Below are 19,376 nucleotides of genomic sequence, written 5' to 3'. Positions count from 1 at the left end.
TTGGAGAGCCATGTACAATTTGTTGTCACAGCTTTGGCATTGTTCAATATCACTGGCTGGTGTCTCCAAAGATCATGTTTCAAGATCGTCGCATCACCGGAAGGCCCGTCGCGGGATGATCACATCTGCTAGGACAACCCGGGAGACAGGTGAGGCTCCTCTACGAAGCTGTTTTACCGTTCCTTCAGCACCCTGTGAACCTTGGAGACATGGTCATAGCTGTGATTGGGTTGTTCGACCATGATGGTTCATAATTGACACCTACTTAGAATATTATCGTCCCTAGTATGTCTCCAGCGTTCACCGAAATCGTATTCCCGTCCGCCTCAGCCAGTCTTTGCAGAACATTGTAATGCAGAAAAGAGGCTCCGACACAGAATGCGCGTTCCTGACATGCCGCACGCGCGACATGGAGCTGGCGTGTTTCTAGCGTTTCTAGTTCCACGTCTAGGATGTTTCGAAAACGCCTTCCTGGACAGCATTACCATGTCGGCCGTGCTCGACATATAGCATCGTTGTGGCTCTTGGCTGATGGCCTACTTCTGTTCTTTCAAGTGAGCGTTGTGGCAGGCCACCGCCATTGACACTTTCGCGCTTTGGTTCCTTTTTGTACATGTCGTTGAGATACCCCACTACTATCTTGTAATAATGTTTTCGTTTGCTTCTGGAAGGCCGGTCTGGCACCTGCTAGCATGTTTTGCGACACTCTTTATGCTTTATTCGTCGGCTGCCTTCTGGTTCAGCACGCAGATAACGATCGCGAGCGAGCGATATCCAGACAGTCTCACGGCGATCTTCACGCCTCAAACTATCGATGCGCTCAACCAAGACGTACGCTTACATGACGCACTGCTGTCGCTCACGGACGCTATTGCATACTCGTCCAGTGATATCGGTAGACGATTTCGCTTGGAAAGTCTGAAAAGTTTCGGGTCCAATCTAACGGACGGAGTCAACAACCTTCGCAATAAGCATCGGCTAGAGTTAAAAAGGCGGGATCTGAAAGATGACCTAAGCGGGGCCTTCCGAGATTTGACAGGTGGTGCTGTTAGCATAGGCGGGTTGAATATGACAGGTGGGCTGACGGGTGTGCTGGGCAGTCTAGGAGACTTGATGGTTGGCTCACTTGGAACGCCTGCTTTGTTTCTGGGTATCGGTCTAGGGTACGTATGCGTCCAGATCATTGAGTAAGACTGACCATCTACAGCATGGGTACAACGACTGCTCTCAATCTGACCAACATAGACGAAGCCAACGCGATAGCTTCGAACATTGCAACCGCATACAACGCTTCAGCAACAGGTGCGAACCTTGCTGCTCAACAACTCGGCAGCGGGCTATCTAGACAGATTACTCCCTCGTTCGGCAGCAACAACATCTCTCTTGGTCCTGCGGCTTTTGCGCTAGCATCTGGTATCGGAAATGCAACTGCAGTGGGCTTTGGATTGACACAGCAACGATTTACGCCATCGACAGACTCGAGCATTGAGGGCGTAGCTGGAAATCTCGGTCTTGGAGTTGCTATGCCCATCATATCCAACCTTGATCTTCAAGCCATGGTTAGGAGCTTGAGGAATAGCTCTAGTTTCTCCATGCTGACACAAAAGCTTCCTGAGCTTGCTGCTGCTGCTGGGCTAGGTATAGGAGAGGGCGCAAGGAACGGCCTGGGGTTAACCGCGTCGAAGTCGCCAGCGCCCGAAAACCGGAAGCGACAATTAGAGAATACTGTCATGGAAACGACGGACTTTCCTAGAACTGTGCAAGCTTTCGCCAGAGGCCTCAGTCAATCGTTCATCCAAGACAGCAACTTTTCAACCTTCAGCGTTGGAACTATCACGGTTTTTCCTAACCAAACCGAGCTTCAGGGCATGCTGCGGCCTATAGCAGCAGGAGCTGGTGCAGGTATAGGCATGGGGGTCGCCATCGGGTTGAACTTCAAGCCTGCAGACTCGAAACCGATACTGGGTGGTAACATCACTGGGGATGATGAGCAGACAGCTTTGACCGCAGAAAGTTTCACGCAAAACATCTTCTCTAACCTCCTTACAAATAGCTCGGCTATTCAGCAAGCCAAACAGTTCATAGCGAGCAATCCGCCTCAGGCGTTCCAGAACATAGATGGCGCCAAGGCGGCGGAAGGCTTCGCTAGAGGTACCATTGAAGGAGTTGTAAGCGCGATGTACTCTGTCGGAGGAGTGAAGAACTTGATAAGTGGCAATGTCCCGAAAACCGCATACGACGAAGTGCCAGTCCTGGCGCCGACACAGTTCAACGACAGTGTAAATGGCTCGGCTGTGGGCTTTGCACGAGGTCTTACTGGCAAGGCGACGATCCTGATTGCTGAGATTGCCAGAAATCTCACGCAAGGCATGCCGAAATCCGAGACACGTTCATCACGTACAAGAAGTATCGAAGAAGCACATGAGGATCTCAGTGTAGGTAAGATATTGCCATCCAATGCCTTGTTGCGCACTCTGATACGTTGCAGTGACATACAGCCCACTTTCCGTCCGCCAGGCCGAAGCGCAAGCTAAATTCCCTATTGCTATCGACGCAGAGACAGCACAGATGGGCGCTCAGAAAGTGATCGAGACCTTCACATGCTCAGGAATTGGTGGTATTGCAGCAGCAGCTTTGGGTGCTATGACTGCGGCCAAAGCGAATGCTAGTATGATGAGTATGGCAATGGGCCAAGCTGGTCCACCTCTCGACTCGACGGTTCTGCAAGCCTTACCTCGAGGTCCTATCGTCCTTTCATCGGAGGGAAATATGTTCGAGATTGTCATTGAGAGTCAAAGTCTCAAGATAAATGAGTTAGCGCTCATTCCCTTTGCAGTCATCACAGGACTACACGGTAAGCTATGGGACAATTTTCATGTGTCATCTCGAACTTTGCAACTAACCTATGCGTATAGTACTATTTGCTGGTCTCGCTTTCCTTACATTCCTTCCACTATACCTTGTCTTGGGAGTAGTCTGGCGATTCTCGGTCCTCACCGGCTACCCAGTGGACGAAGCTAAGAACAGGAAATGGCGCATGGGGTTCTTGATCACGTTCGCTGTCCTGGGCGTGGTTGGTATTATCCTTGGTATTGCTGGTATGGGAAGTGCAAGTCATTTCCGAGATACACATGGGGTAAGCTCCTTGTACTGATATACTTTGAGAGATCTGAACTCATCCTTACCTACAGATCATGGGTCTCGTCTGTCTCATCTTCATCTTCCCGGCAGTTGGCTTTACCGTCGTTCGCTTACGAACCGAGCTCCCGCACCCTGACCCTTCGACATTCGCCGGCGTAAAAGGTCCTATAGCGCTTGCCAAGACGCCGCAACGCATCTACCTCATTAGCGGTATCAGTACCCAACTCTTATTAGGCCTTGGCCAGTTCACCTTCTTGCAAGGCTTTTCTACGCTGCGCGCAATATCACTTTGCATCGTCGACGCGGTTCTCACCTCCACAAGTGTTGCTGGTCTTGTGAGCTTCGTTCTGATGATACAGATCAGTGCTACAGCGTTAGTTGGCATCAGAGCATGGCTAGAACAGCATGTCGCCAAGAAAGAAGCATCAGGTATCAAACCAATGACCGCTACTGGTTTTGGAAGTCATGGACGGAGCGACACAATAGCCACATTTGGTTTCGATCGGAAAGATCCACCACCCGCTCTCAACTTCAAATCCAATAAATCGAAGCTTCCACAGAGAAAGACGGATGAACTCAAGGGCTCTGAAGATAATGGCATCAGCACACCGTTCAACTTCCGGAAAGAAGGTAGCATGACTGAGATGGATACACGAGAAGACCCTTTCCTGTCACCAGAAGAGCGACTCAACTACCAAGAGCGAGGTATCTATAACCCCAAGACGGGAGGCTACACCTATCCGGCCCAGGGCATGAACAACGATGACTTCTACAATATGTCAGCGACTTATGGAGAACGCCGCCCATCATCAGGCGTATTTGATCCCTTGCGATCTCCTCGTCCCCCAATCGCAGCAGACAACGGGCCAAGAATGACGGGTGTTACAGTACAGGATCTATGGCCTCCGCCAATGCCGGAAGCGTCGAGAATGTACATGACCTCGAAGACTCAAACGACTGTCAGTAGTAGGTACAGCAGGCCGATAGATGGGAATGTGCCGGTAAGGGATAGCTTCATGGGTTTTGGGAACCGGTAAATAGAACGCAGAACTTCTGAAGCAATACAGAGTCGTACATAAACCTTGGAGTATGATAGAGAAACACGAATGAATGCTGTACATATATACACTGAGATGTGCGTGGGGGTGAGCTCAAGTATGAAACTTCATGCTGACGTTCGTTGATCGTACTAGCGGTCAATTCGAGATGCCACTGTAGACCGATACGGGGCATCTAGAGTATACAATCTTAATATTCCCGAACCCTCAGTTCTGTTCGTCGAAAACATTCTTTCTATTATCCAGATCTTCACAGGAGTTAAGAGCGATTATGTACAGTAGCTATTACTGCGGAAGCGTCCTTTTGCACTAGCTACATGGGCGCAAAAGGAGCACATAATATGCTGGAGTGTAGCAAGAACTCTGTGGCAATGAATTGTCGTAACATGGCTCTATGCATCCAAGATCTTGAGCATCTCTTCAACGCTCTGGAACTTCTCTCTCTCCTTGCCTTTACTCTTGCCTCTGGCTCGTTCAGCATGGTCGATTTTCTTCCAATCCGACCAAGCTAGCGGTCTCACGCTTGTCACGATATCCTTGATACCATCCCAGCCAAGACCTGTGCTTCTGTTGTCGCCACTGGTGTCATTCAAGAACGGTACGTTGGCCTCCCAATCTTGCGCAATGATGTCTGCAGACGAAAAGGCGTCTTGCATAGTACTGGCGATGACACCAGTAGGTCCACGCTTTACCCAGCCTGCACAGTATAGCCCATGGACATGGCCAGCTGTCAGATTGCCGGGCCCTGCGGATGGCGTGATGACACGGCCGTGCATGTCATTGGGTATTATTCCAAGTTTGTCGTCGAAGGGTACGCCAATGTCAGAAAGACCAGGCAGGCCGGTTGATTTGTAACCCACGGATCTGAATGCTAGCGACGCTTCCATGGATGTCTCTTCATTTGTAGGTGTGACGCGGGCACGTTGGTCGAAGGGGTCGGCGTCGGGGACGAACCGTTGCTTCGTAAAGGCGATGGATGAGAGTTGGCCAGCGTCTGCGTGCATGGACTTGGGTGCTTGCATGAACTTGAGAGCCCATGATCGTGCAGTCTCTTCCTTGGTTGCCTTGCTACCCTTGAGTAGAACCTCCGCTATTCGTTTCTGTACGCGAGGCAGCTTCTTGATCTCGGATGGATACAAGGAGCGGTCGATGGGGTCGAAGGCGACGGAAGGGATATTCATCAGCTCGCGAGCTTCTTTGACAGTGAATGCAGCCTGACTTCAGGTAAGCGATATGTTCAAGTAGGATCATCGTGAGACGTACCTGGATTGGCCCACGCCGGCCAACCACCCTTACAGAGCGCACCCTGTTCTCTGAAAGAGTTTGTATAGCCTGCTCGGATATGTCGGTATGCCGTAAGCTATCGACAGGGCTCAGCAGTATACGCGCGACATCGAGCGCGACATTGCCCTGGCCTATGACGACTGCCTGCTCGCCAGCTTGGAGGTTGGGCTTCAGACTTGCAAACTGTGGCAGAGCATTGTACCATCCCACGAAAGACCTAGCCGAGTACACACCCGGCAGATCTTCACCAGGTATCCCCAGCTGTCTGTCCTCACTTGCGCCATAGGAGAAGAGTATCGCGTCGTAGTGGGGTTTCATTTTGGCCAATTCGATATCATATCCCACCCTGACATTGCCGATGTAGTTGAATCGCGGCGATTGCGCTACCTCTTCGAACGTGTCCTGGCAGTTCTTGACCTCGGGGTGGTCGGGTGCGACGCCATAGCGGACGAGTCCATAAGGTACCGGAAGTTGCTCGTACATGTCAACCACGGCATCTTGGTTCTTGCTCATGAGTCGGTACGCCGTGTAGAAGCCTGCAGGTCCAGAGCCAATGATGGCGACGCGGAGGCGCCCCCGAACAGTCGCGGCTGTGCTGAATGCATTGCGAAGTGGTTGTCGTGATAAGGATGCGATGTTGAACGGAAACGTGCCTGATGGTCCTTGTCGAATCGTGCTGATCCCTCTCAAATGCCCGGCAGTACCATGGTAGTGTCTTATCTGAGCCGACGCGCTTGCTATACGCTGAGTGCAGCTAGCGCAGACATACGGCGTCTTCTGTAGGCGCAGGCTGAGGTGCATGTTGTGAAGGTCCTTGCATTTGATAGCGGCAATCGCCGCCCGAGCATTCTCGAGATGACTAAGGTCCCGACGCTTGAAGCCTCTGGACTCCAACCACACCATGTACACGCACGACCATCGCATCCGCCTCGAAACCATAAGCAGGAGGCGCACGCGTCTGGCTAACCTCTCTCGTTCTACTCGGATGGCGTTTGCGACAATATCCGGCCTGGTTATCCGCCCAACGTGCCGTTGATGCGCCCAAGCTGGACGAACAAAGTAAAACTAACCACAATTCCCTGCTGCAACTCATCGGGCCCCCACATGTTCCTGGCTAATTCAAGTTTCAGCCGCTCGTGGCCATCACTAGTCAATGCACATGTCCGTCCCAGCCGTGCATCCTCACGTCATGAGGCGTTCTGGATTTGCATTGGTCAATATTGATTGTTGTCATGACAACCCGGTATTTACATACATATCTCCCCAGGTCCCCGCGTGGGCCCATGTCATCCATCAACTAGCATCTGCATTCCTTTGCTATAAGCGAGAAGATATCTCTCACCTTCTGTCCAGACGGTCGTGTGCAGTAGAACTTCCTTCTTTACTTCTCGCTCTCCATCGCAACTATGGCGGGCCGCTGGCAGCCCCACATGTATGCATCCTCAAGGGATTCCATGATTGACACCGACCCTACTCGGCCGACTTTCAACCCCAAGGCCATTACCATGGCCAGTCGCATGCCGCCTCCACCGCCCAAGAAGAAGCAGGAAGGCCCTTTGATCGACTTCAACAAACACCCGGACAGCTACCTCATTCTTCCCTACGGTAACACAAAGACGAAGCCAATGAGCCCCAAGACCAAGGTCTTCATCGACATTGCACGATGGATCCAGTTCGGTCTTAGGATACTGACTCTCCTTGGTGCTGTCGGAGTCTTGCTTTGCGGCATCTTCATCCGGGGCGCTCAGGCCACAGAAGGCTACATACTGAGGATACCGGTAAGCACGTTCTGATCAACGTGCAAATGGGTCGCTAACATGGACAGCCTGGTGTGGACCTCGTCGTTTCTCTATACGCCATATACCACCTAATCCGTAATCCCAAGACGCGACCAGCGGGTAGCTCAGCCAGCTACCACTTCTTTGCTCTTATCACCGACGCTGGCTTCATCCCGTTCTATGTCTTCACCATCCTCATGGCTCGCCGTAACTCCGATGAAACGGCTGCAACAATTGGGCGTTGGCGCACTATGTTTCCTACAGACAATGAGACGAACATAGTTCTGATGACAACATGGATCACAGCCATTGTCACTGGAGGTTTACATCTGATCTCAGCCGTCATTGACATGTACCTGGCTATCCTGTTCCGAAAGATCGCAAAGCTGCCACCGGACATGAACCCACTTGAGGACAACTTGACCTCGCGTAGGAGGACCAAGCACAAGCACAAGAATTCTTCCATCTCCGCCATCACACCTCTTACCTCGGATCAGGAAAAGCGATTCAGCGATCAGAGCACTATTTCTGGAGATCGCGATTCGAAAACTCCTTCGTACATCTACAGCGAAATCCCAAGCCCCAACAAAAGTCAAGTTGCTTTCATGCACACGCGAACAGACTCGGAGACCACATACTCCCCTCATACGCCTGCTTCGGCGCGCCAATCCAGGGAGCGTTTTTCCATGTACTCTCAGCCTCCATCCGCATACCAGTCCCGCAAAGAGCTCAACACTCGTGAAGACCTGCTTAGCCAGGATGAAGATAACCAGACACTGGCTCAACGCAAGTCTATGCTCTCTCAGCAAGCTAATATCAAGCGACACTCCCGAACCGACTCGTACATCAACAGCTCGTCGAAACAAGACTTCCACAGTCGTCCGGCCACCGCACGGTCTTTGAAACAAGAAGCGTCCGGCGATCTTTCTCTTCAGCGAAACTCCCAACAAAGCCTCAAGAATGACAATTGGTTCGTGCATCCTGATCAGGAAGACGAGTACGACGACAATCACCTATCTCCACCGCCCAAACAGTCAATGTTCTCGACGAATGGTAAAAATGGCTACAATACTATCTCACGTTATGAAGACGTCTCTGACATGGAGGACGAAGCCGAGGTACCCATGGTTCCCGAACCTCTGCGTATGAACCCTCTCAGCCAGAACCCGCCCTCTCCTCTACCCTCTCCCCCACCGGCCGACGCCTTCGAGGAGAACAACCAAAAGAGCACGCCCCCGCCAGCCGGTCTTCAGCGTACCTTGACCACGACATCAATCTCCACCGAAAAGACCTTCGATCGCTCGCATTCCCGTTCCGGTACACCGAAATCGCGCTACTACGGTAACCTCAAAGCTGCAACTGAAGGTGTCCGAAGTGCAAACTCGCCCTCAAACTCTCCGTCCAGCTCCCCAACAAAGGGGTCTTCTTTCCGCCAACAGCCAAACCAGTTCCCCAGCGCAACCAAGCAGTACGCTGTCAACACTCCTCCGCCTGTTCCGCAGCATAATTTGACCAACTCGCCATTTACTCTTCACAAGAAGAGTTACACGAGTATCAAGCGCACCGGAGAGGCGAACTACACTCCTGTCAAGGGACAGTCACCGCGAGTGATCAGCCGGTCTGGTGTAGATTACATCAACCCATACGAGTTTGACGACTCAGACCTGGGTATGCCAGGGCGGAGGAGGGATGTCAGTGGGAAGATTGCTGAAGAGGGACGCGGTGGTGCGTGGGGCGGAATGAAGCAAAGGACTGTCAGTGGTGTCGCGCAGGCTTATTAGGTTTCTGTTTTCTTACTAGGGGGCGTTGGACGGCATCTGAAAATTCTTTGGACCAAGGTATATAAATATGACTGGGTGTATGGTTATTGTCAAGGGTATCGGGTCGGGACTTGGGGCTTAGCATGAGTATGTAGCACGTTCTGGATGACTGGAAATGATGATATGGATTCTGTCTGCCACATTGGCTCAATCACCGTTGCCTCCATGAACTCCTGCAACCTATGTGACGGTTTTTGTATGCTGCAATGTAATGAAATTGAAAATCTTGTGGCATAAGACGTAACACGATTCCTCATGCCGTGCTATCGACGTCATATTCAACATCCGTTCTAATCACATACTTTGCGCCTTCAACAACTCCAGTGCCCTCATGAAGGATTGCGCCTTGGGCTTCGCCGTGCGGGAATACTGCAACACTACCCATGATAGGTTTGACTGGGTAGGCGTTGATAACACCTTCCTTGACACTTGGAATGAAGAAAGTCGTTTCGCCACCCTTGAACTCATCGTTAAGGTAGATAAGGAACGTGAAGAGAGAGGATTGGCGAGCGTTGGCCGGTGATGCATCATACTGATAGGCATCAGTGACAGGGTCGATACCAGAAGGTGGCCATGCGCCGTCTATTGAAGTCAACGAATATACTCGAGTTGATTTCGATGAATCACCTACCAATATGCATGCGATATTCCGCACCAGGCACATATCTATACACTCTGAAGCGTCGGTTAATACCTCGCACTTTCTTGCCAGCCACGCTCTCCGGCACAAAGCCCTTCACTCTGTCCCAGAGCTTGTCGTGGAAGGCTTGGTCGACGATCCAGTAGAAGTTGTGTGCTAGCACACTCGTATCTTCACCTTGAGGTCGCATCGGGGCATCTGGTATGAACTCTATAGTTTCTCCAGCCGCGATGATAGCGGAGCATTCTTCTGGAGAAAGCACGTCCTTGATCAGGCGAAGATTAGGCACAATTGGGTGCTTGAAACACTCTGTTTTGGGTCCTTTGCCAAGCAGCACAGCGTCGTCTTGGGAAGCGTACAAGATCGCGGGATGAAGATTCGGCGGTTTGCGCTGGAGTCCAGGTGTGGTTTCGATAATGCGAAAGCGGTTTTTAAGATCCGGGGAGCATGACTTGAAGATGCTCTTGTCCTCAACGCTTCGCCTTATCCGACGAGTAGGCTTGTTGGTACCTCGCAGATCCCAAGTGTCTTGTAATGAGATGCCTGATGCGATGTCTGTGCCATGAGCTGTTGAGTCCGTCGGACCCGTGACTCTTAGAATTGAATCCAACACTCCGACTAACTCGTCATTTTGCGCATTCTTACCAACCACTTCGTGACTAGGGACCTGCACATGAATCGAGAGCCCGGAAACAACGTCCAGAGTACGTACCCATCGACAAAGAGCGCCCAGCGTCGGAGTCTCTTTTCGAATCTTCATTTCCGCTAATAAGATCAGGGCTTCCGTGTATTTGGCGTCTGTAAGTGCACCTGATATGCGCGCAGTGAGGTTGCTGCCATCTACTCTCACACTTAGTTTTTGGTTCCGAAGCTCAAGATATCAGACGTACCAGCCGAGTTCAGGCCAGTAGTACATGCTTGACGAAAATCGTATACGGCAGTCCTAAGGTCCTTGCACGCTTTTGACTTGATCAGGAGCGGATGCGCAGATAAAGTCTGTAGTGTCTCTATAGCGACCTCAATCTCTTCAGACGAGATTATAGAGTGTACGCTTGCTGGTTCGAGTGGATTCGCCTCTTGTGGTGGACTTGGGATGCCCGCTGTGGATTGCTTCTTCACGACCTGAGCTTGCGCATTTGCGCTGCGCTTCCGCTTGGCCATGCTCGGTGCTCAGAGTATTGGTTGTTCAATCAGAAACCGAACAAGGTATGCACCGAAGATGTGTAAGCTATTACTGTATCGGATGCGATGTAGTCCGGCTTGTCCATATGTACGCGCCGAGGTCTGTGGTGGCGAGTGTAGAATTTCCGCGGTCCGTGCGCAGATGTCCTGCAGTGCTAGTGCGGAAAGGCCCGCCCTCCGGTCTCACCACCTCAGGCTACATACAATTAAGTTACGCTTCATGTTATCTCGCCCAGGTCTCAAAGACACCATATGTCGATGTTCATGTCGTTTACTCGGTCTCAGACTTAACAGGTATTGACTTCGAGAGACACTATGTAGGCCTTCATTACCGGTTTACACCGCTATAGTACTAGGTAGGCTAAAGAGCTGAGCCCACTCGGGCATACCGCGGCGATATGCATTCTATGGGTCTGAGACGAGATCAACGGATCGGGTTTAACAACAAACAATGGGCCGGCATCCAATACGAGGATCGAGGGGTAAATAATATGCCGACGTGTAACGCGAGGAGCGAGTGGTGTAGGGCAAAGTCTACGGGTATATACAAATAGCTCGGGCGATCGCCCTTTCTTCTTTTTCTAGTATCCACCTCTACAAGTCTTTAAGCGTACTTCAACCGTTTACATACCCCTCCAAACTTTGCAACCCCTCCTACTCTTACACGTCCCCCACGTAATCTACAAACTTTAGCCAAGATGTCTACATACTCCTTCTACCAGGCCACCATCCCTCAACTTCGCGGCACTGCCAAGAGCGCCGTCAGCTTCCTCACAGCAGCCAAAGATGAGCAGTCAAAGAACACCTCGCTGCCCTCTGGCGCAGACGTACTGAACGCACAGATCGGTGACATGCTTCCCCTACGCATGCAACCCATTCTCGTCGCCAAGTTCTCTCTCGAAGGCATCGACCAGCACAAGCTCAGCTCGGCTTCTTCCCCGAGCATGGACCCTTCTTCCTTCTCGTCCATTGACGATCTCATCAACTTCTTCAAGCAGCTCATTGCTGTCTATGATGCTGTCGATGAGAAGGCTTTCAGCGAGAGTGCCGACAAGGGCCTCGAAGTCAGTGTTGCTGGCAAGTCACTGAAGATGACTAGCACGGCTGATTTCTACAACAGCTTCGCTGTACCGAACGGTAAGTCGTGTTCCCGTGTTAGCTGCGCGTAGGCTGAATGCTGACATGGATCAGGTTATTTCCACCTGAACGCTATGTACATGCTGTTGAGAAGCAAGGGTTTCACTCTTGGCAAGGGAACCTACGTCAAACCTTTCTTCAGCGAGCAGGCTGCTAAGGACTGGGCGCCACTCATGGGTTAGAGGAGGAGCGATTGTATACTATCATCTGCTTGGATATCATCTAGCAAGTGACGTAGCATGTCCTGAAGTCAGATCTGAACAGAGATGGGATAAAATGGACACTCTAGGTGAAAGTCCCAAACACATAGATTTGACCACGGGTAGAGCAGGTTGTACGCGTGTGTTTAACGTATGGAAGAGTCACATGAACTGGAGAGTGTTGTTGAGAACCTTTGTTGGCCTGCAGTACAAGTCCCTGGATGGTTCTCAAAACTAGCCTACTTGTCGAAAGCATCTCTCAGCTCTTCGAAGTGTGCCCTCGTTTCCTCCCCAAGTTTTCCTTCAACATCTGCCAAGATCGTACATACCAAGCTATAGTTGTTGCACAAGAAACGTTCTCTCTTCCGTGCGTCGCTAGTACCCTTGCTCAGTTTCGTAAGATAGGCCTCGTACTCACTTCTCAGTCTACCCACAGATACGCTGACAGGTTCATCATCGCCTGCTTCCGACGAGAGGGCCAATATGCCTTGGAGTAGGTTTGCAAATTTCTGTGTGAGAGGTGTTGGCGCAGTAGAGGTTGCATTGGACGAGCTAGAGCCAAGCAACGCAGCCCCGGTTGACGGGCGGCCTGGCAGAGACGCTGTGACTTTCTGGAGCGACGTGCAGTGCATGTCCAGAACCTGCTGGAACCGTGGCCATAGCAGCATGTTTGTCGCGTTGATGTAACCTTCGACTGTGGGAACCTTCCTGCGTTGGAGTTCGAATGCAAAGTGCTGGTTTAGTCGTACGCAAAGCAGTATCCCAAGTGTATCCGTTGTTGCTTCCACAAGCGATTTTGTAACCGCTTGCCCAACTGCTAGCGTAGGCTCGAAGATTGAGTTGAAGGTCCGCGAGATCGCATGGAAATTTTGCGATGGAGCGAAGTATGTAGAAATGAAGGTATACTCGAAGCATGCATTGTCGATGAGTGCGAGGTTAAAGCTGCGGAAAGGCACCTCCAAATAGTGGGGTGATTTTTCATCTTCGGCGACATTGGCTGGTAAGGCATTGACGGAAGAGCTCTTCAGTGCATCGCGGCGTCGTCCGAGTGAGAAAGCGTCGTAGGCAACTGGTGCGTTTCGAGACTGACCGAGCAAAGTTCCAGTCCTTCTAGCGCTGGGATCTTCACCCAGTACGTCGTACCTATCCATGGCGTGTACCTTGATCTTCTCAAGCGCTGATCTGTATCGGCTGAAATGATTGAGATAGTACCAGCGCATGGTATATATGTATGCCTGTGCTATCTGTTGTGCAAGCTCTGCCTGATGTTTCGCCAGGAAAGAATACAAGTCTTTGTATTTCAGGAATGCTTGCTGCTGGATAATCTGCGCATTGATAGAAGGTGAGCGAATGGCCTTGATCTGAGCAACTATATAGTCTCGTATTCGTTCGATTGCGCGATTTATGAGACCGTCTAGCAATGGTTTAACGTCCTTTATGGCTGCCAACTCTGGGTTCTCTTTGGCTTTATCGTTGACCGCCTTGGACCGCTTCTCGACCTCTGTAAGGGCGCGCACAAAACCCTCGTCGACCGGGCCTTCGGCGATCTTGCGCACGACGGCTGGTGATATACTGATGTCTTCCACCGCCGGTCCCAGAAGCTTCTCAACCACCTTACGGTTTTCCAGCTTGGTGTTCAAGGCAATAGATCGGTTCTGGAGTGATTCTATCTCGGCAGAAACGGCCTCGAGATCGGACTGAAAGTTGGTCAGGTTTGCCTCGACCGACTTGAGTACCTCGTCGCACGCCAATATAGATTTGTGCAGGTCCTCAAACTTGTCTTTGTCTTTGTCATCTGCAGACACAATGAGCAAAGACTTGCGACCCTGAACATGAACACGTACATTCTTCGACTGACTGCGTACTATATGTATGTACAGAAGTGGGTTGCTGTCGTTCTGCAGTCTTGACCGCTACGAAATCGTGCAAGCTCAATTCCCCAAATTCAATATCTTCCTCTACCTCGTCAGGCTTTCCAGATATACGCGCTACCTCTTCCCCATTCGTCGCAGACGAGTTGCGTGGTAGCCCTCCCATGATGGACTCTAACACGTGTATGGGATCTGGCACGTTGGGAGGGATGCCGCCTGTCTGCCGCCTACGAAGTCCTCCATTTGGCATACGCGCGGATAGAGGCAGGCTCGCAGTCGACGCATTGGGCGATACGAGGGGTGTCAGCGAAGACGATCGTGGATTGAGCCCCGGTCTGACGGGTTGCGCCGGAGCTGGGTAGCCCCTTCGAGGAGCTGGCGAGTGGGAATCGCGTCGCGGAGGCGGCATGCCGGCGGGTGTCGAGTACGACGAGAGCCTATCCAAGCCCCACATGATATCTACCAAGTCGCAGTCAGTCGCTTATGAATCAGGTACTAGATGTTGGCGTCGTGGAAGATGGCAGGGCACCTTGGATTCACATAAGGACGCCGGCGATTGTTTAATCCGCGAACTAGACAGGGATCTGCTAGCGCCACCTTCCCCTCCGCGCCTGCCCAATTTTGCCCACGCAAAAGACTTCTCTCTCCATCTCCCATTTAAGGACTCTGCCCACCCCACCGCTCTTCGACCAGCAGCCCGAACTCGAACTCTTCCTCACCGTCGCATCCAACTCTCATTCATCACCATGGCGGACAACGACGCGCAGGTACGTTTCCGCGGATACTAGCCCCGCATGTGCTCTTTACCCCACCCTTCGGAGCACTGTCGCCAGCTGCGACCAGGCGACTTCCACGTTCGCGCCTCTTCGTCACGCCCTGTACTGACTCTATCGTCTCTAGCATGAGCACACCTTCGACAGCGCCGATGCGGGTGCCTCTCTTACCTACCCCATGCAGTGTTCTGCCTTGAGAAAGAACGGTTTCGTCTGCATCAAGAACCGCCCTTGCAAGATTGTCGAGATGACCACCTCCAAGACCGGAAAGCACGGTCACGCCAAGGTCCATTTGGTCGCCATCGACATCTTCACCCAGAAGAAGTTGGAAGATCTCTGCCCTTCCACCCACAACATGGACGTTCCTAACGTCACCCGTCGCGAGTACCAGCTTGTAAGTGGCTCCAGTCGCCCATTGCCAAGTCTAGGCTAACACAAGATCCAGCTCGACGTTACTGACGACGGTTTCCTCTCCCTCATGTCCGACGACGGCTCCACCAAGGACGACGTCAAGGTCCCCGATGGCGAGGTTGGTGACAAGATCGACAAGATGTTCAACCAGGACGGCAAGGACACCAGTAAGTTCTAACCCGGAAAAAAGCCTCCGTGCACAACACTGACATGCTACCAGACGTCATTATCCTTACTGCTATGGGTGAGGAGGCCTGCATCGACGCCAAGGAGGCTCCCAAATAAGCGCATCGTTCAATACGTAGACTGTTTAGCAGGAAGCAAGGCGCGGATTGCAGACAGATTACGAACGGAGCTACGACACTCTTTGCATATCGTGTGCAAAGTTGTAGCTCCGCGGCAAGCGTAGCATTCTCCCGTGCAATTAGCTTGCACTAGGCGACCAATGCACGAGGTTCTTCGGACGGTTTTGGGTTCCTTGCATTGCCATGTGTGGGAAACGTATTACGATTCATTTCCCTTCCTAGATATATCCCTTACGCTTCTGGCAATGAATAAAAGGTGATGACTTTACGGCAATTGTCGTCTTTCTCATTGGTAGAAAATTCGTGTGACCGGTTCCCGGATCCGCGCTAGTGGCTGGCGAACTTCTACTTGCAAAGCGATCTGTAAAGCCATTGTAACATGAACAACTCAGCGCACAACGGCATGCAGTCTGCTCAACTTCAACTCCTCATCATATCAACCTTGTCGCGATAGAATTGTCGACTACGCTCAAGCCTACTTCATGTCGACTAAAGGCCCCGTTTGTGGCGTCGAAAACTGCAGGTCTAGACGCTACGAGGAGGGCGAAGACGGTTACTTGTATTGTCAAAATGGCCACCAACAGGCGGGTCTAGTCCGCGGAGAAGACGATGATGACTACGTAGGAGCTGCCCGAACAGTCAAGCGCAAAAAGAAAGAGACGGAAGAAGACGACAAATCGACTGGCAGGATTTACAAGGGTCCTCGAGCTTTTGACCTGTATTTGAAGTGTCTGCAACTGATTCTGCGACATCAGCTTTGGTATCTCGTAAAAGACCGAGGATTACCAATTGAACTTGAAGCCGTCACGCGCGATCTCTGGGCACTGCGTATCGCCCAACTTGGAGACAGGATTGCGAGTCATGACGAAGACTCGTCAGAATCCCAATCTCAGCAGCAGGTTTTCAGCACTCTGGAGAGCGAGGATGATGCTACAAACAATGAGAAAGGTCACCTCCGAGATGCAAAGGAAAAGAGAAATTTGAGGTTGTCGGCAGCACCCAATCTTAACGACTGTCTAGTTCTATGCTATCTTGGTATCATGACACTAAGGCTGCCATTTACGCCAGGCGACATCCATGCATGGGCTACCGATGGGCATTTGGCATATCGAAGGGCAATCAAGCTACTGCCACTCACCATGAGAGATCGGCTGCCACCTGCCTACCACGCTGTTCTTGATCCAAGCGCACCGCTCACTCACACACGATTTTACAAAACACTCGCAGACCTGCAAATTGGCTACAGTAAAGACCATGGTATAACCTGGCCGGCTCTCAACGTGCCGCTGTTGCTATTCCGCTATTTAAAAGAGCTCGCCTTACCACTTGAGCTGTATGATGCAACTAGACGTCTTGGCGACTTGCTGGGCTACGATTTTGCTCCCCACTACAGCGGTAAGAAACGTCTGGGTATACGGCATCTTGCCGAGGCGCAACTGGTGAGCTGCCTCATCATATGTATCAAAGTACTCTACCCACTTGATGATGAGAAGCGTTATCCAAAGTCATCATCGGAACCAACAACAGCGGTGATGAGCTGGCAGGCGTGGTGCGAGCAGATGCAGGCCGCTGAGAAATCGAGGCGAGGAGACAACGGACGCTTTACAACCGAACAGTTGACAAAGCTACAGGAGAAGGACATGTTATCGATGGAACCCCAAGATATGGACCAGTATCTGGACTTCTACGCCAGTACATTTCTGGATAATGCTGAAATACAGCGCACCAGGGACATTGATGATTTTCGAAACGCGTTGTACGACATTTTCCCTATCGATAATGAGGCACAACATCCTCCACAGGAGCTATCCTGTGGAATTCCTCTAGGTCAGAGATTAGAGGTCGTGAAGGCAGTTCATGGCGCGATGAATACGATGCCAGTTGTAGCTGAGGACACCGGGGTACTTAGGGTAGGGCAGGCGTATCCAATCTGGAAGATGGAACAAAATTTACCAGATGCAGCGAAGATACTATACGAACAAGCTGCAAAGATAGCTGGCTTATCTGTGAATATGCTCACTTTGGCAGTGGTTTTCACAGAGGCAAGGGTTGAACAGTGGAAAAGGGCACAGAAGAGGCAAGCTTGATGAAGTGTCCGCGCGCCGCGTATGTAATACTAGTTTTTACTTCTACAAAATTCAAGACAAGAATGCAAGACATGATGAAGGTCTATCTTCCGCAAGAAATTGCAGATGTTCGTTGCTGTTATGGGTGTCAGTTCGGTTGGGGAAGGCGTCACACGCGAGGGGCATCGGGAGCACGCTAACGCCGACCAGCCTAGTCGCGCCGCACAGACACCCACACAGTGTGTGGAATTCGTCTTCCTTCGCCCTCGACTTCGATCCTGAGATCACGGAACACTCGCAACACCGCCAAAGATGCAGATCTTCGTGAAGACCCTGACGGGCAAGACCATCACGCTCGAAGGTATATCTCATACGCACAGAATGTATTAGAGCATGCACTAACTTGTTCGCAGTCGAGAGCAGTGACACCATCGGTACGCAAATCCCAGCGCCACACGACGGCAAAGCAACGCACCGCACCGCATCGCTCGGCGCTTGCATGGCGACACCGAAGAAGGAGGATTTAGGCTGACAGTATGGGTAGACAACGTCAAGTCCAAGATCCAGGACAAGGAGGGCATTCCCCCGGACCAACAGCGCCTGATCTTCGCCGGAAAGCAACTCGAGGATGGCCGCACTCTGTCCGACTACAACATCCAGAAGGAGTCAACCCTCCACTTGGTCCTCCGTCTCCGTGGTGGTATCATTGAGCCTTCGCTGAAGGCGCTTGCCTCCAAGTACAACTGCGACAAGATGATCTGCCGCAAGTGCTACGCACGTCTGCCACCGAGGGCTGTCAACTGCGTACGTCATAACCACGACTTCATTTCTTGATCGAACAAGGAGAACGGACATGGTATCGGACCTTAACTAACAAGACCACAGCGCAAGAAGAAGTGCGGTCACACCAACCAGCTCCGCCCCAAGAAGAAGTTGAAGTAAACTACTCGCTTCTATCGGCGTCTGGCGAAGAGAGCAACGGGGTCGGTGGATACGAATTGCAACGATTGCATGCGATGGATATGAGGGCTAGGTCACTACTACTTCTTCCACGGCACATGGCATCAATGGAGTGCTTGTCTTGTCTCGCATTTGAGACTTTATGAAGGGAACCAGGCATGTAGAGTGAATCGATTCAAATTCAAAAACCACCAGCTTCGATTCTTCCTCCCCTGCTACAGCGTGATTTTGTAATGTTGTTCGACCTGATGGAGGCAGGTCACGTGAGATCGCGTCACGATCGCACCACGTATGACGTCACAAACTATGCTGCACACAGTGCGGTGAGCGGTCCCCTAGGGACACTGCAAGGAAATTGCCATCGGAGCCATTGTTGCTATTGATCAGTTTTGATTATTCCAGGCCACACGAAGCCTTGACGGAGTTATGAATATCACGTTCGCATAGGGATCGTCACATCAACACGCGACAACTTTTGTACTTTTGGTGGATTTTATCGCAAAGCATTCTGAATATACAAGTACACACAAACTCCCTCCTGCTCGCATAGTGAACACTCGTATATGCGAGATAAAAACGCCCACCGCTGACCGTGGTTCTCTTCGGTAGTTTGGATACACTTCATACTCCGCCGCCTAGGCGAAAGCGCTTTGATATCGTAATCGTGATAACCGCAATAGCTTATTACCGAAGTCCCACCCGTCAATACAGCAGTGTCCGTATCCGCAATCCCCCATAACCAGAAGCGCC

The 19,376-nt window shown here is 51.4% G+C and overlaps 8 protein-coding genes across 8 annotated transcripts; 5 read left to right on the top strand and 3 right to left on the bottom strand.

Annotated features, from left to right (window-relative positions):
- Positions 1–467: 467 nt before the first annotated feature.
- On the top strand, positions 468–4,263 carry CC77DRAFT_157705 (hypothetical protein). The gene is made up of 5 exons (XM_018530342.1): positions 468–1,163; positions 1,208–2,439; positions 2,489–2,854; positions 2,916–3,136; positions 3,192–4,263. Exons 1-5 carry the CDS (start codon positions 649–651, stop codon positions 4,176–4,178), a joined length of 3,321 nt encoding a protein of 1,106 aa, XP_018384744.1. The 5' UTR covers positions 468–648; the 3' UTR covers positions 4,179–4,263.
- Positions 4,247–6,525, bottom strand: CC77DRAFT_1021465 (NADPH:adrenodoxin oxidoreductase mitochondrial precursor). The gene is made up of 2 exons (XM_018525273.1): positions 5,463–6,525; positions 4,247–5,413 (listed from the first exon to the last, which is right to left on the bottom strand). Exons 1-2 carry the CDS (start codon positions 6,282–6,284, stop codon positions 4,592–4,594), a joined length of 1,644 nt encoding a protein of 547 aa, XP_018384743.1. The 5' UTR covers positions 6,285–6,525; the 3' UTR covers positions 4,247–4,591.
- A 364-nt stretch (positions 6,526–6,889) lies between these two features.
- Positions 6,890–9,042, top strand: CC77DRAFT_1095830 (hypothetical protein; the record flags this gene model as incomplete). The annotated part of the gene is made up of 2 exons (XM_018529812.1): positions 6,890–7,261; positions 7,309–9,042. 2 exons carry the CDS (start codon positions 6,890–6,892, stop codon positions 9,040–9,042), a joined length of 2,106 nt encoding a protein of 701 aa, XP_018384742.1.
- Positions 9,043–9,188: 146 nt separating this feature from the next.
- CC77DRAFT_991474 (prolyl 4-hydroxylase) lies at positions 9,189–11,026 on the bottom strand. Its single transcript, XM_018536356.1, has 3 exons — positions 10,612–11,026; positions 9,713–10,561; positions 9,189–9,663 (listed from the first exon to the last, which is right to left on the bottom strand). The coding sequence occupies exons 1-3, from the start codon at positions 10,880–10,882 to the stop codon at positions 9,335–9,337; spliced, it is 1,449 nt and encodes a 482-aa protein (XP_018384741.1). The 5' UTR covers positions 10,883–11,026; the 3' UTR covers positions 9,189–9,334.
- A 377-nt stretch (positions 11,027–11,403) lies between these two features.
- On the top strand, positions 11,404–12,351 carry CC77DRAFT_158049 (hypothetical protein). Its single transcript, XM_018530345.1, has 2 exons — positions 11,404–12,040; positions 12,095–12,351. Exons 1-2 carry the CDS (start codon positions 11,602–11,604, stop codon positions 12,220–12,222), a joined length of 567 nt encoding a protein of 188 aa, XP_018384740.1. The 5' UTR covers positions 11,404–11,601; the 3' UTR covers positions 12,223–12,351.
- Positions 12,352–12,479: 128 nt separating this feature from the next.
- On the bottom strand, positions 12,480–14,634 carry CC77DRAFT_991471 (Vps52-domain-containing protein; the record flags this gene model as incomplete). Its single annotated transcript, XM_018536355.1, has 2 exons — positions 14,085–14,634; positions 12,480–14,035 (listed from the first exon to the last, which is right to left on the bottom strand). Exons 1-2 carry the CDS (start codon positions 14,563–14,565, stop codon positions 12,480–12,482), a joined length of 2,037 nt encoding a protein of 678 aa, XP_018384739.1. The 5' UTR covers positions 14,566–14,634.
- A 223-nt stretch (positions 14,635–14,857) lies between these two features.
- CC77DRAFT_1032084 (eukaryotic translation initiation factor 5A) lies at positions 14,858–15,580 on the top strand (the record flags this gene model as incomplete). The annotated part of the gene is made up of 4 exons (XM_018526713.1): positions 14,858–14,878; positions 15,012–15,278; positions 15,330–15,462; positions 15,516–15,580. 4 exons carry the CDS (start codon positions 14,858–14,860, stop codon positions 15,578–15,580), a joined length of 486 nt encoding a protein of 161 aa, XP_018384738.1.
- A 502-nt stretch (positions 15,581–16,082) lies between these two features.
- Positions 16,083–17,687, top strand: CC77DRAFT_991466 (hypothetical protein; the record flags this gene model as incomplete). The annotated part of the gene is made up of 1 exon (XM_018536354.1): positions 16,083–17,687. One exon carries the CDS (start codon positions 16,083–16,085, stop codon positions 17,685–17,687), a length of 1,605 nt encoding a protein of 534 aa, XP_018384737.1.
- Between the last annotated feature and the right edge of the window lie 1,689 nt (positions 17,688–19,376).

The sequence above is a fragment of the Alternaria alternata genome (assembly GCF_001642055.1).
Source record: "Alternaria alternata strain SRC1lrK2f unplaced genomic scaffold CC77scaffold_13, whole genome shotgun sequence".
Classification (NCBI taxonomy): domain Eukaryota; kingdom Fungi; phylum Ascomycota; class Dothideomycetes; order Pleosporales; family Pleosporaceae; genus Alternaria; species Alternaria alternata.
This window is presented reverse-complemented; position numbering and strand designations above follow the sequence as displayed.